Below are 14,581 nucleotides of genomic sequence, written 5' to 3' on the forward strand. Positions count from 1 at the left end.
CGCTCCTATAGACTTGCATTGAGGGGTTGGGGCGGGGCGTGACATCTTAAGGATCCTTTGGATAGGGGATAAGATGTCTAGGGGTGGAGTACCCCTTTAGCTAAATGAGACATGGCCAAGGAAGCAGTACTAAAAACAGTCTGTGTACAACATTGTACAACTAGAAACAATGGGGCAATGTACAGATGATTTTCCTTTCAGTGGGGGTGCAGATACTTACATATCACAATGAGCAGCAGTTAAAATCCAGTTTGGTTTTATCAATGCTCCACCGCATAGAAATCTGCCCATTGATATGTAAGCCATGTATGGTCTGGAGTGCGGCGTCGCCTCATTTCCTCCGATAATTTCCATGCAGACATCTGTAGATAAGGACGAGTCAATACAGAATCACTGGATAAACACCATGTTGTTCAGTAGGTTTTAATGTGGAATTCTGTAAACCATAGCCAAGAATTATAGCCCAGATGATCCACTTTATATCATCACATTATATCAATGTCAGCTGCAGCCAATGCCAACCTTGAAAACCCCAGGATCTGAGCCCCAGTGATTTCCATTTATCAAACCTTTCTACTCATAGTTACATAGTTAGTACGGGTGAAAAAAGATACGTCCAGCAAGTTCAAACATGGAGGTGAAGTTGAAGGGGTATGGGGGGATGAAGGTGAGGGGATGCTATATTTTTGCATACACATGTTATTTTTTTTCTCGGGAATGGATCAAACCCTGTTTCGAAGCTTTCAGCTGTTCCTGCTGTGACCAGTTCCTAAGGTAGACTGTTCCATAAATTCACAGTTCTTATGGTAAAGAAGGCTTATCGCCCCTGGAGACAGACGGAGGGAGTGACCCCTTGTCTTTTTAAGGCTAAGTTTCCACTTGGGTTTTTTTTTGGCACTTTTTGGAAAACTGCCACTGCAGTTTTTGAGCCAAAGTCAGAAGTGGATCCATAAGGGAGGAGAAGTGTAAGTCCTTGCTTTATATTTCCCATTCCCTTTGAATACACTTCTGGCTTTGGCTCAAAAACTGCAGTGGCAGTTTTCCAAAAACTGCCAGAAAAAAACCAAGTGGAAACTTAGCCTTAAAAAGACAAGGGGTCACTCCCTCCGTCTGTCTCCAGGGGCGATAAGCCTTCTTTACCATAAGAACTGTGAATTTATGGAACAGTCTACCTTAGGAACTGGTCACAGCAGGAACAGCTGAAAGCTTCGAAACAGGGTTTGATCCATTCCCGAGAAAAAAATAACATGTGTATGCAAAAATATAGCATCCCCTCACCTTCATCCCCCCATACCCCTTCAACTTCACCTCCATGTTTGAACTTGCTGGACGTATTTTTTTTTTACCTGGAACAGTTTTTCCTCATATTTTTTTGTACAGGCCATGTAAATACCTAACCCCTTAAAGGGGTACTCCACCCCTAGACATCTTATCCCCTATCCAAAGAATAGGGGATAAAATGTCTGACCGCGGGGGTCCCGCCGCTTGGGACCCCCTGGATCTACCATGCAGCACCCCCCTGTAACGGCTTCCAGAACTGCTGGAGGCCCTCAGGCTAATACCATCCCGACCACGGGAACGGAAGATCGTGACGTCACGACTCTGCCCCCGTGTGACATGACACCTCGCCCCCTCAATGAAAGTCTATGGAAGGGAGCGTGGCAGGTGTCACGCCCCCTCCCATAGACTTGCATTGAGGGGGCGGGGTGTGATGTCACACGTGGGTGGAGTCGTGATGTCACGATCTTCCATTCCCGTGGTCAGGAGTTTTTCTGAAAGGGTTTTTTGGGGGCATGTCACATTTAGGAAGCCCCTATGGTGTAAGAACAGCAAGAAAAACCCCACATGGAATACTATTTTGTAAACTACACCCCTCAGGGAACGTAACAAGGGGTCCAGTGAGCCATAACACCCCACATGTTTGACGACTTTTCGTTAAAGTTAGACGTGTAAATGAATTTTTTTTCACTAAAATGCCGTTTTTCCCTAGGTTTTACATTTTTACAAGGGGTAATAGGAGAAAATGTCCCCCAAAATTTGTAACCCCATCTCTTCTGAGTATGGAATACCCCATGTGTGGACGTCAAGTGCACTGCGGGCGCACTACAATGCTCAGAAGAGAAGGAGTCACATTTGGCTTTTGGAAAGAATTTTTGCTGAAATGTTTTTTTGGGTGCATGTCAGATTTAGGAAGCCAGTGGGTATTTATTATTTTGAGTTTATGTCAGAAGCGCTGTAAAATCAGCCACCCCTGTGCAAATCAATTTAGGCCTCAAATGTACATGGTGCATTCTCACTCCTGAGCCTTGTTGTGCGTCCACAGAGCATTTTACGTCCACATATGGGGTAAATTGCGTTACAAATTTTGTTAGTCTTTTTTTCCTTTTACCTTTAAATAAAAGTATGGGGCAACACCAGCATGTTAGTGTAAAAAAATAAAGTTTTTTACACTAACCGGCTTATGTAGACCCCAACTTTTCCTTTTCATAAGGGGTAAAAGGAGAAAAAGGCCCCCAAAATTTGTAACTCAATTTCTCTCGAGTACGGAAATACCACATATGTGGCCCTAAACTGTTTCCTTGAAATACGACAGGGCTCTGAAGTGAGAGAGTGCCATGCGCATTTGAGGACTAAAATAGCGATTGCACAGGGGGTGGACATAGGGGTATTCTATGCCAGTGATTCCCAAACAGGGTGCCTCCCTGTTGCTAAACTCCCAGCATGCCTGGACAGTCAGTGGCTGTCCAGAAATGCTGGGAGTTGTTGTTTTGCAGCAGCTGGAGGCTCCGTTTTGGAAACACTGCCGTACAATACGTTTTTCATTTTTATTGGGGGGGGGGGGGGGGGAGGGGACAGTGTAAGGGGTGTACATGTAGTGTTTTACCCTTTATTATGTGTTATTGTAGTGTAGTGTTGTGTTTTTAGGGTACATTCACACGGGCGGAGGTTTACGCTGAGTTGCCCGCTAGGAGTTTGCCCGCGGCAGAAAATTTGACGCAGCTCAAACTTGAAGCAGGAAACTTACTGTAAACCTGCCGTGTGAATGTACCTTCACATGGGGGGGGGGGGGGGCAAACCTCCAACTGTTGAAAAACTACAACTCCCAACATGTACTGACAGACTGTGCATGCTGGGAGTTGTACTTTTGCAACAGCTGGAGACACGCTGGTTGGAAAATCTTCAGTTAGGTTCTGTTACTAACTCAGTATTTTCCAACCAGTGTACCTCCAGCTGTTGCAAAACTACAACTCTCAGCATGTACTGATCGCCGAAGGGCATGCTGGGAGATGTAGTTATGCAACAGCTGGAGGTATGCAACTACAACTCCCAGCATGCCGAGACAGCTGTTTGCTGTATGGGCATGCTGGGATTTGCAGTTTTGCAACATCTGGAGGGCTACAGTTTAGAGACCACTGCATAGTGATCTCCAAACTGCGGCCCTCCAGATGTTGCAAAACTACAAATCCCAGCAAGCCCAGACAGCAAACTGCTGTGTGGGCATGCTGGGAGTATTAGTTTTGCAAGATCTGGAGGGCCAGTGATCTCTAAACTGTAGCCCTCTAAATCTTGCAAAACTACAAATCCCAGCATTCCCAAACGGCTGTCTGGGCATGCTGGGAGTTGTAGTTTTGCAACATCTGGAGGGCTACAGTTTAGAGACCACTGTATAGTGGTCTCCAAACTTTAGCCCCCCCCCCCCCCAGATGTTGCTAGGCATCTACTCACTGGCTTCCGTAGTCTTCACCAGGGAGCCACACGTCATTGCCACCAGCCGCCACCAATGAGGTAAGGGACCTCCACCGCCACAGCCGCCGGTCACGCTACAGTTCTGCCATTCTGCCTGGATTACCGTTGGTGGGCAGAACGGGGGAACCGAACTTTAACCCCCCCGCCCCCCGATCTGCTATTGGTCGTCGCTTCTTGATGACCAATAGCAGGGATAGGAGGGGTGGCACCCCTGCCACCTAACTCTTATCCCTTCAGGGGGACCGGGGGTGTCTTGGACACCCCCGATCCCCCTGATTTTCGGGGTCACCGGACAACGGTATGACCCGCATCTGCCGAAAATCGCCGGTCTGCACGGGATGTCTGCTGATAGATATCAGCAGTCATCCTGGTCCGGTCCCAGTACCCATACGCCCTACGTCCTTAAGGACTCAGGATGCAAGGTGTATGCATACGCCCTGCGTCCTGAAGAGGTTAAAAAAAATCTCAAACTATTTTAACAAAAGTAGTCTGTTTAAAATTGACCTATTTTGACCACCTATAACTTTCTAATTTTTCCATATACGGGGCATTATAAGGGCTCATGTTTTGTGCCGTGATCTTTAGTTTTTATTGCTATCACTTTGTTCATATTTCACTTTTTATCCACTTTTGCTTAATTTTTTTTGGAATAAAATGTGACAAAAAAGCAGCAAATTTTTTTTTTATTTTATTTTTTTTACATTTACGCCGTTCACCATAAGGTATAATTAACATTATACAGTAGTTTGATAGTTCAGACATTTACACATGCGGCATTACCAAATATGTTTATTAATTTTTTTTTACTCTTTTTGGTGGTAAAATGGGAAAAAGGGACGATTTACATTTTCATTGGATAAGGGGATTTTTCACATTTTTATTATTATTTTTTTTTACACTTTTTACATTTTTTTAACACTTTTTATGTCCACATAGAAACTATTTGTAGCAATCATTTGACTGCTTATACTGTTCAGTGCTATGCATAGGGCCTAGCATTGATCAGTATTATTGGCGATCTTCTGCTCTGGTCTACTCGATCTTAGACCAGAGCAGAAAACCCTGGGAGACGGCCAGAGGCAGGTGAGGGGACCGCCATGCTGGATGATCGGATCCCCGCAGCAGCACAGCGGGCAATTCGCTCATCCATTTTAAGTGACGCATGATCGAATCGCCCGCATTGATCACGGCATCTGAGGGGTCAATGGCGGACATCAGCGTGATCGATATCAGCCGGGACCTTCCATGCATGACCGGACCGGTGCTCGCGGTCATTACAGAGCGTAAATGTATGTCATGGTGCGCTAAGTACCACGGCACCATGACATACATTTACGTCCATTGTCGTTAAGGGCTTAAATACGCTGATCAAATCCCCACTTAAAGGAGAACTTCCAGTTGAGGCCGTACCAATGCTTTATAAAGCAGCAGTATTATGTCCCTGTTAGTCTTAGTAATTTCCAATCAAAACAGATTGGGAATCCTAGCTACCAAACCCCAAACAAGATATGACTGGGTTGTTGTTCATCTGTTAGTCTTATTGTCAGAGATGGACTGGCCAACATAAGTAGCAATACATTCTCTGGGACCTGTGGCCTCTGTTTTGAGTAATTGGGTACAAAATTCCAGCACAATGTTATACCATTTATTTCTGTAAAAAAATGGAGCCTGTGAAGTCCATATCACCCTTAAACCTTACCATATCACCCTAAAACCTTATCTGTGCCTTTCTGTATAGTATTTCAATATTTGATTTACATGGTGAGCAAGAGATTATAGGAAACATGTACCATTCAGTGGGGGGATATCTATTCCCAATTTCTGTTAAGTTTAATTCCCCTGAAAAACTGTTGAAAAATGGGGAAACACGTAGTGATTTTTATTTTTTTATAACTAAGGAAAACAATGGTCCAGAGCATAGAATAACCTTTGTAGAAAAAGGGCACAATCTTGATGGGAGCTTGTTAACAGTGTAGGCAGGGTATGATGGGGACTACAGAGCAAGGGATATTTACCCAATCTAATTATATCTTCTAGTAAAATGTTATTCCGTGGTGACCAGACATAAACTCTGCTCTGTTCTGAACAAACAGACATTGGAACAAGATTTTCCTGTCTTATGTCTAAGTAAAATAGTTTTTTGGTTGATAGTCTAAGAACCTATGTTCTGTATACACTGAATGATTGAAGTTTTTGGCCTGTGATACCAGGTTTCGGGATATACACGTCTTGCTGTATTTACAGCCAGTGGCACTGGACTGTATTCAGTATAGTTTGCCAGTAACTTTATGGAATGATAAATAGACGTTTTTTAATAGTCTGAATAAAAGTTATAGTTTTAGCCAAATTTTTGGTAGAGTGATATGGTATTTACCATTCTCTAATAATAAATTATAATAAAAATGTACAATGTTAAATGCATTTATTAAGTAACAATAATACACATTAACCCTGTTTGCAGTGTATGGAGAGGGCAAAGAAGCTGAGTCTACTCTATAGGTGGTGTTTGCTAGCAGCTAACCAGCAGCAAAAATATTAAAATATTAAAATATAGTGTTGATTATTTTACATAGTTACTACTGTAAAGGAAAAGTAATAACCAAAGCCAGAATTGCTGTTTTTTGGTCACCTTGCATATCAAAAAATGTGGATTCAAAAAGTTATCAATCAGGTCACATCTGCCTATTAATGGTATCAATTAAAAAACTATAGCTCAATCCACAATAAACAAGACTATGCAGAGTAGATGGGAAAATAAAAAAGTTACAGGGGTCAAAGTAATTGAAAAAACAAAAAGATTTTTTTTTAAGTACTATAAAAAAAATATATAAATTTGTAATCCTACTGACCCACGGAAAATAAGTTACCACCTCATTTTGACCACACAGTAAACTTAGGAAGAACAGAACCCCCACCAAATGGCATTAAAGGGGTACTCTGCCCCTAGACATCTTATCCCCTATCCAAAGGATAGGGGATAAGATGTCAGATCGCTGGGGTCCCGCTGCTGGGGACCCCGGGGATCGCTGCTGCAGCACCCCGCTATCATTACTGTGCAGAGCGAGTTCGCTCTGCACGTAATGAAGGGTAATACAGGGGCCGGAGCATCGCTATGTCACGGCTCCGCCCCTCGTGACGTCACGGCCCGCCCCCGTCAATACAAGTCTATGGGAGGGGGCGTGACGGTTGTCACGCCCCCTGCCATAGACTTGCATTAAGGGGACGGGCTGTGATGTCCTGAGGGGCGGAGCCATGATGTCACGCTGCTCCGTCCCCTGTATCGCCCGTCGTTACGCAAAGAGCGAACACGCTCTGTGCAGTAATGATGGCGGGGTGCCGCAGCGGCGATCCTTGGGGTCCCCAGCAGCGGGACTGCGGCGATCTAACATCTTATCCCCTATCCTTTGGATAGGGGATAAGATGCCAGGGGCGGAGTACTCCTTTAATATTTGTTGTGTTTCACAATACATTATGATATAAAATAAAGGGTTCCGTTGAATAGTACAATTTGTGCTACAAAAAATAAGCTTGTAGAAAATGTCAAATCTTCACCTAATAGACACATTTCAATGTAAACTAAATGACTGAGCACAGCTTCTAATCTGCAGTTATAAATTCTGGGCATCAAATCTGCGCAGGATCCTGTACGTGTGAACATACCCTAAATCTTTCTACAATGTTTATTGAATGTACTTTGAAGTTTCCTCACCTTGGTGACCCAATACCCACAACTAAATGCAGATTGTAAAACTTTAGCGTTTCAGATACTGGAGCAAATAAGATGTACCTTATTTTTTGCCATATAAGACGCTCCGTCATATAGGACGCATCCAATTTTAAAAAGATTCTGAACCTTCAAACTGCGGACCTCCAGATGTTGCAAAACTACAACTCCCAGCATGCCCGGACAGCCGTTGGCTGTCCGGGCATGCTGGGAGTTGTAGTATTGCAACATCAGGAGGTCCGCAGCTTGAAGACCACTGGTATAGGAGGTAATACTCGCGTGTCCGCTCCGCTCCGGACCCGTCACCGCTGCCCTGGATGTCGCCCTCCATCGATGTCGCCGCGTCCCTGGGGTGTCCCCGTTGCTCCAGAATGTCTCTGCTGCCGGGTATCCTCGCTCTCTGTCGCCGCCATCACATGCGCGATGACGTGATGACGTCGAAGGAGAGCGCCGGCCATGCAGGGGATCCCGGCACGGAGCAGACACCAAGGAGGCAGGTAAGGTCCCTCCTGGTGTCCTGTAAGCTGTACGGGACGCCGCGATTTCACCGCGGCTGTCCCGAACAGCCCGACTGAGCAGCCGGGTTAGTGTCACTTTCGCTTCAGACGCGGCGGTCAGCTTTGATCGCCGTGCCTGAAGGGTTAATACAGGGCATCACCGCGATCGGTGATGTCCTGTATTAGCCGCGGGTCCCGGCCGTTGATGGCCGCAGGGACCGCCGCGATAGGAGATGTGTATTTGCCCTATAAGACGCACCAACTTTCCCCCCCAGTTTTTGGGAAGAAAAAGTGCGTCTTATAAGGCGAAAAATACGGTATATGTAGAGTAGTACACACTGATATATAGAATGCAGAACAGACATAAAAAGCAATCCTGGTATATTATCAAAATGACAAAATATACTTACGTCCATTGATGTGAAACAAGGAGAACACCAATATCATTAGAAGATGCTCCATTCTCCGTGGTCACCTCAGAAGATGAGGCAGGCTATGCTATCATTTGTATATATACACTTTAAGCATGCAATGTGGTTTGACTTCTGAGAAATAGCAGCACATTGTGGTTTGTGAGAAGTATGGAAGGAAGGTATCTCAAACTTTCATAAGTTCACTAATAGGAGCATAACCAGTATTATGATATTGAATGTTCACAGTTGGATATACAAAAATATAAAGATGCAATTTAGATAAGAAAAAGGTATAAGGTTTGAGAGTCAAATGGTTAATAATTGTCACATTCAAGGAAAATAAGAGCTCGTCATGATGCAGAATGATACCTTGTGAGGATTCTAGGTTTGTTTCTTAGTTTAATATGAGATGATCCCCTTCCAACCTGACAGAGCTTGAGCAGATGGAAGAAAATCCCCAAATCCTGATGTGTAAACCTTGTGGCCTCGTCCCCAAGAAGACTGGAGGCTGGAATCTCTGCCAAAGATGCTTCAACCAAGTCCTGAGTAAAGGGTATGAATACTTATGTCAATGCAATATTTTAGTATTTCCTTTCCAATAAATTATCAAAGATTTTAAAAACTCAGTTGTACCTTAGTTGAGTGCAGAACAATGGAAAAAAAACTTTTATTTTTGTATTTTTTAAAATTTATTTTAAGAACAAGACTGCAACATAACAAAATGTGAATAATGTGAAAAAGTCTAAAGTCTTTCGCAAATGCATTGTATATGGATCAGAAACCATTCTCCGTCCTATAACCTGTCCCAACAAAAGTTATTAGTTTAAAGGAAAACTGTCAGCTTTCTCCCCCCCGCACCACCCAGCGGTACTGTCTGATAATGAGGGGGACGCTGATCAGTTTGATGCCTAGTGTGCCCGAATCCGCCTGGCCGCTCGGACAAAATCTTTGTTTTTCAGTATATGCTAATTATGTGCTAACTGGCACAGGCGGGGTAACTGGCACTCTGACATCACCGCCGCTGGCCGCAGCACCGCCCAGCTCATCAATATTCCTCCCCTACCTCCGCCTCTCCCTCTTCATTACAAAGTGGGGAGAAGCCATTACCGCTGGTTAGTGCGGTAAAGTTTCCTTTAATATTATAGTATTATAAAGGGAAAATGATGACTCCGCACTTACTATAGATAAGTGGCTTACATTCCTCTGTTCTATGACCTTACTCAACATAGGTTATACATATATCAGTGTTCTGTTCTATACAGTTCTGAGACCATTTTGCTTTCCATGACAACATATTGCAGCATCACGATACCTGTCTATAAGCTGCTGAGGATTATAGTTTGTAGTGCAGGTCTAGAGTGTGTCCTGTCAGATAAATCCCTCTCAGGTATCAGGAGTTAAATGGAACTAAACATTAGATTTTACCATATATAACATATATTATATATGGTAAAATCTTTATCCTCACCTCTCCTGGGCAGGGAGCTATACATACCTTGTCCCTTCACTCTGGCCGTAGTGATGCCCCCTTGGTGTGATTGACAGCTCCCATCATGCTCTTGCCCTGTCTGCTTAGGGAGCAGAGCAATGATGCGGCCCGTCAATCACTCCGAGAGGGTGTCACTACTGCCGGAGCGACGGGACTCGGTAAGTATAACTCCTCACCCAAGGGACTTCTTACGGGGCAGCAAGGGACATCTACAAATTTCATACCCTCATTAAACCTTTAGTCGTGCAAGGGTTCACTTCTGTATTTTCACCATTGGTGAATAATGTAACAGTGTATGGGAATTGGGTCACATTATCTTTCAACATCTAGAAAGTTCTAAGGGAAGAGTCTGCAAGTCCAACCCTCCTGCCCCAAAGGGCAGGAACCAGGCTTAACTAGTTAGATTGAATCTGGCTGAAGAATAACAGGTTGTGTTTCCTAGCTCAGCTGCTGACATGTTCAACAAGCACAGCTTGCTTAGAGACTATTCCATATTGGACAGTCTGTACGTCAATGAAGAAGAGGACTACCGCCCCTCTACTTCCCACAGGTTTGCTGAATAGTTTGGTCCTGTGATCAACCCTCTGCCCCTTACCCCCATAAATTCCACACTCCTCCCTGATCACGGATTGTAATATGTTATTTTCCTGACATTGTTTCTTCAATAATGAGCGATGGAGCGGAATGTTAGTGCAGCATGTGGTACAGTGTATAGCTTGGGGAACCTGTGCTGTTTATTGTACTGTCATGCTATGTATGATTGTAATTTGCTGTATGATTTGTAATGATGACTGAATGGTCACGCAAGCTCTTTCAATAAACTGGCTCCGGTAACACAGGCTGTCAGCAGAGACCAGCCAGAGTTGGGGCGTCCTGATCCCAGACTACAAGGGAATGGAGGAAGGGGAGTTAAAGTGTTCATTATTTTTGTAGGCAGACTGGGGGAAAATAACAAGTTAAATAATTCCACTGGCTTACCCCTTTAATATGAGAACACATGTATGCACATATACATTTTTGTCACACTGTAGCAATAAAGGCAGAGAATCCAGCACTAGTGAATTTGCTAAAATGTGATCTTCTATTCCATTATCTCGATACAGATGACACCAATGACAAGTCTGTCATATCTGCTTCTATGTTGGGGGAGTGTGTGTGAAACCTGGGGATGTGAAAGATCTTCATTATTCAAGTCAATAAATCGGGTTCCAAAAAGCAGGTACTCCCACTAATATCAGCCTCCCTGAGAGCACATACTATGTTGTGTTGCATTTACTATACATTTCTATTGCTGAGTCAATGTGAATATTCAAGCAGAAGCCACAGGAGCAGGTTTTCTACCTGTTAAAGAGCTTGTATCATGGCTGAGGTTTGGTGGTCTTTGCAGCTGTGCAATTGAAGAAGGTACCGGAACAAAATATGAAAACCACTTGTCATATGCTGCAGACGTCACTTATAGGAATCCATCTTACACATTTACTTGTTGAATTACTTATCTTTCTTTATATAGGAATGTTACCCCAGGGTTCAGAAGTACAATACCAGAATACTACTAGTTTGTAGGAGAAAGCATCCATGTTTTTTAAATGTCTTATAACCCTGTGAACATCTTTGTGCTTAACACATACCTGTAGCTCAAAAGATCTTCAAAGCCCTACATGGTTTGGTTAGAAAAGCTCTTCACAGTGATGGCAAGGCGATATTTGCTCTCTCACTGCTGTTATTTAGCTCCTGAGCTTGGGCCCTTCCATAGGGCAGAACTGTTTCTCACTGTCTCTTTTTCTTGGGGGGTGGGACCATAGTTGGACTGTTTGCCAGCAGTACTCACATCTGGACTTCCTTTCCCTTATTTGTCTGACCAATCACAGAAAAGCACCTACTCCTTACTGTTTGTTCTTGTGAAAGTGTGCACTGGCCTGAACAGGGTGGCACTGTGCTGGGGATGATTTACATAGTAAACTAATATACAGTAGATGACATATAACTGGAGAAGGGATTACTGATGCACTTGCATTGCAAGGTGCTGTCAGAGCAGGATTGAAAGCTGCTGCTTCTGATATTGACAAGCTAAAGGGAAGGGGTAAGGGGATTACATACAGTTGCCCAGAATCTTATTGCCTTGATTTGCTCTTCATTTCGTGTGGATCCTCTGGCTGACCAATTGTAGGTGCACAGCACAAACTTTCTCTCCTGCACATAGCAGTATTTATACCTTTATCCCACTTCGCATATTGTATCTTGGTTTCTAGAAATGGACTGATCCTAACAACAGGCAATGGACAGCCTATCGCATAGAAGTAAGACCCCTTGTGGCCAAGATGCAGTCAGGGATCATGTAGTCAGAGATCATGTTGTAAGAAATCTATTAAATCTAACATATGTAAAGTAAATAGTGGGTAGATTTAGTTATCTATTCTAGAGCTGTCACACCTAGTCAATGACACAAAGAAGACACCAATCAGCAGTTTACCCTGCAGTATAAATGACACATTAACTTTATTCTATGCGTACATAAGCTTTTTTTTACCATGAATGGATTTCTGTAAGGCTGGATTCACGATGCGCAAAATTCGGCACTTATTTTATTTTACACATGGATTTGCATCAAAAATGCCTCCATAATCTTTAAAAATGCACCCACAAAATAATATGTGTTTGCACTGTACTGGATATCCATGCATTATGTTGTGATAACCTTGTCTTTAGGCTGGATTTTGTTTGGGGATAGCTATAGTTTTTATTGGTAGCATTTTGAGGTGACTTTTCTAAGCAGTATTTATGACTTTTACAGATGCGGTTATACCAATTTTTTTTTATGAGAAATTCAAAAAAGGTTTTGAGTCAATTGTTTATACTTTTATTTTATATATATATATATATATATATATATATATATATAAATATATATATACATATTTATATTGTTATTATTATTAACAATAATAATGATACTTTTTTAAGTTAGTTATTTATTTAAGTTTTAAGATTTTAACTTTTTTTTATCTTTTATCTTTTGAGCAAGTGATTTAACAATCAATCATATCATGTATGTCAAATGGGAAGGGCTTAAGGTGTACTGGAAAATAAGTGCCGTGTAGGGGTATAGCTAGGATCAGTGACTCAAGTTTTGCTGGACTACATAGGTGGCATCTGAAACAGTAGGTCAAGTTTAACATGGTTTTCCGGTGATTGGTGATTGGTATACTTTGCAATAATTACTTGAACTTCCAGTAAAAAGAAAAATGCTGATCAGTATTTTTAATATTAGTATTTCAATATTTTTTTTTACTAGAAAGCATCAACTAATGTCAAGGTTTAGTTCAAGTAAGTTGAAAGGCTTTGTTTAATCTACTGAAATCCCGCAGAAGTGTAGACACAAAGCTCTTCTTTTATGTGGTGTCTTTGATGGTTGTGTACTGTATTATACTTCTGCATTTTACATTTTTAATTATAGCTCCAAGTGTGAGGATTTAAAACAAATAAGACAAAATGATATTTCCTTGAATATCATTAATAAAAATTCCGTCCAAATAGGTTAAAGATATCAGTGCCAACTTCCTAATATAACTTTTTAGACTAGTTCTACTTTGGCATATTAGGGGAGATTTATCAAAACCCGTCTAGAGGAAAAGTTGCTGAGTTCCCCATAGCAACCAATCAGATCTATTTTTTTCCCATACACAGGTTTTGATAAATCTCCGCAGCCACCACTACAAGGAGTATGAGCGCTTAGTGCACAATGTTACCCTCTTAATTCAACCATACCAAGATGTCAAGCAACGCAAAGAAATGTTGGAGAAAAAATAAAGGATCCAGTGTGTTCTCTAAATTCAATTTAGTTCACACAACCAGAATACAACTATAGTATCCCAATATACTTTGTGCTTGGAAGAGTGAAGGTTGGTGCTGTCAGAATTACGCTGTTGGTTAAGTGTCACTTGATTTGATCTAATTTGGTCTTATGGCTTAATCTTTTTATAAAGATCAGTGTGATCATATTTAATGCTATATACACAGTTAACCCAACTTTGTAAAGCATATACATGTGGGATATCAGTTTCGTCCTTTCTAGAGCTCTCTAGTTGGTTGGTTAATATTCTGGCATGGGAAGTCTTAGTTGGCCATAACTTATTTTGAACATGGTTCGGAGGAAGCGTGATGGAGTAATAATAATAATAATAATAATACTTCCTTTATTTATATAGCACCAACATATTTTTGTCATTTCTCAAATTGGTCGCTGTTCCCATTGGGGCTCACAAAATCCACCTATCAGTATGTTTTATGGATTGTGGGAGGAAACCAACCAAAGTACCCAGAGGAAACCCATGCAAACACAGGGAAAACATACAAACTCCTCAGATATGTCAGATATGGTAGGATTTAAACCTAGGACAGCCAGCTACAAGGCAACAGTGCTAACTGAGTTACCCTTTTTTCTACCCTATGCCTGGTTCCTACAAGACACCACGGTTAATTCCCAGGGTAGACACCTTGCTCTTGCCTGAGGGACATCTCTTCTGCGGCCTTCAAGTAGAAGAACAGCATCAAGAGGGTAACAGTTTTCAAGGACCTCTTAGCAGTTCATGATCTTAGTGAATCTCTGGTCATATTCTGAACTGTTCTAACACCACGAGTCATCACCACAGGGACAACATTTACAGAATTAGCTCAGGATGCTCACTGCATGGGTTAACTCTTTGCCACCTGT

At 42.3% G+C, this 14,581-nt stretch overlaps 1 protein-coding gene across 4 annotated transcripts in view; it reads right to left on the reverse strand.

The window, feature by feature from the left end:
- Positions 1-14,581, reverse strand: part of LOC130293463 (granzyme A-like) — a 96,079-nt gene that overhangs the window by 6,445 nt on the left and 75,053 nt on the right. For 2 of the 4 annotated variants that reach the window (XM_056542196.1, XM_056542166.1), the window contains exon 2: positions 221-362. In XM_056542196.1, coding sequence (XP_056398171.1) covers positions 221-354 — 134 coding nt within the window. In that variant the 5' untranslated portion in view covers positions 355-362. Of the gene's footprint in view, positions 1-220; positions 363-8,378; positions 8,552-8,750; positions 8,924-14,581 lie in introns of those variants that run through there. The other 2 variants (XM_056542186.1, XM_056542176.1) reach the window with 2 other exon arrangements.

This window comes from Hyla sarda, chromosome 1 (genome assembly GCF_029499605.1).
Source record: "Hyla sarda isolate aHylSar1 chromosome 1, aHylSar1.hap1, whole genome shotgun sequence".
In the NCBI taxonomy this organism is placed as follows: domain Eukaryota; kingdom Metazoa; phylum Chordata; class Amphibia; order Anura; family Hylidae; genus Hyla; species Hyla sarda.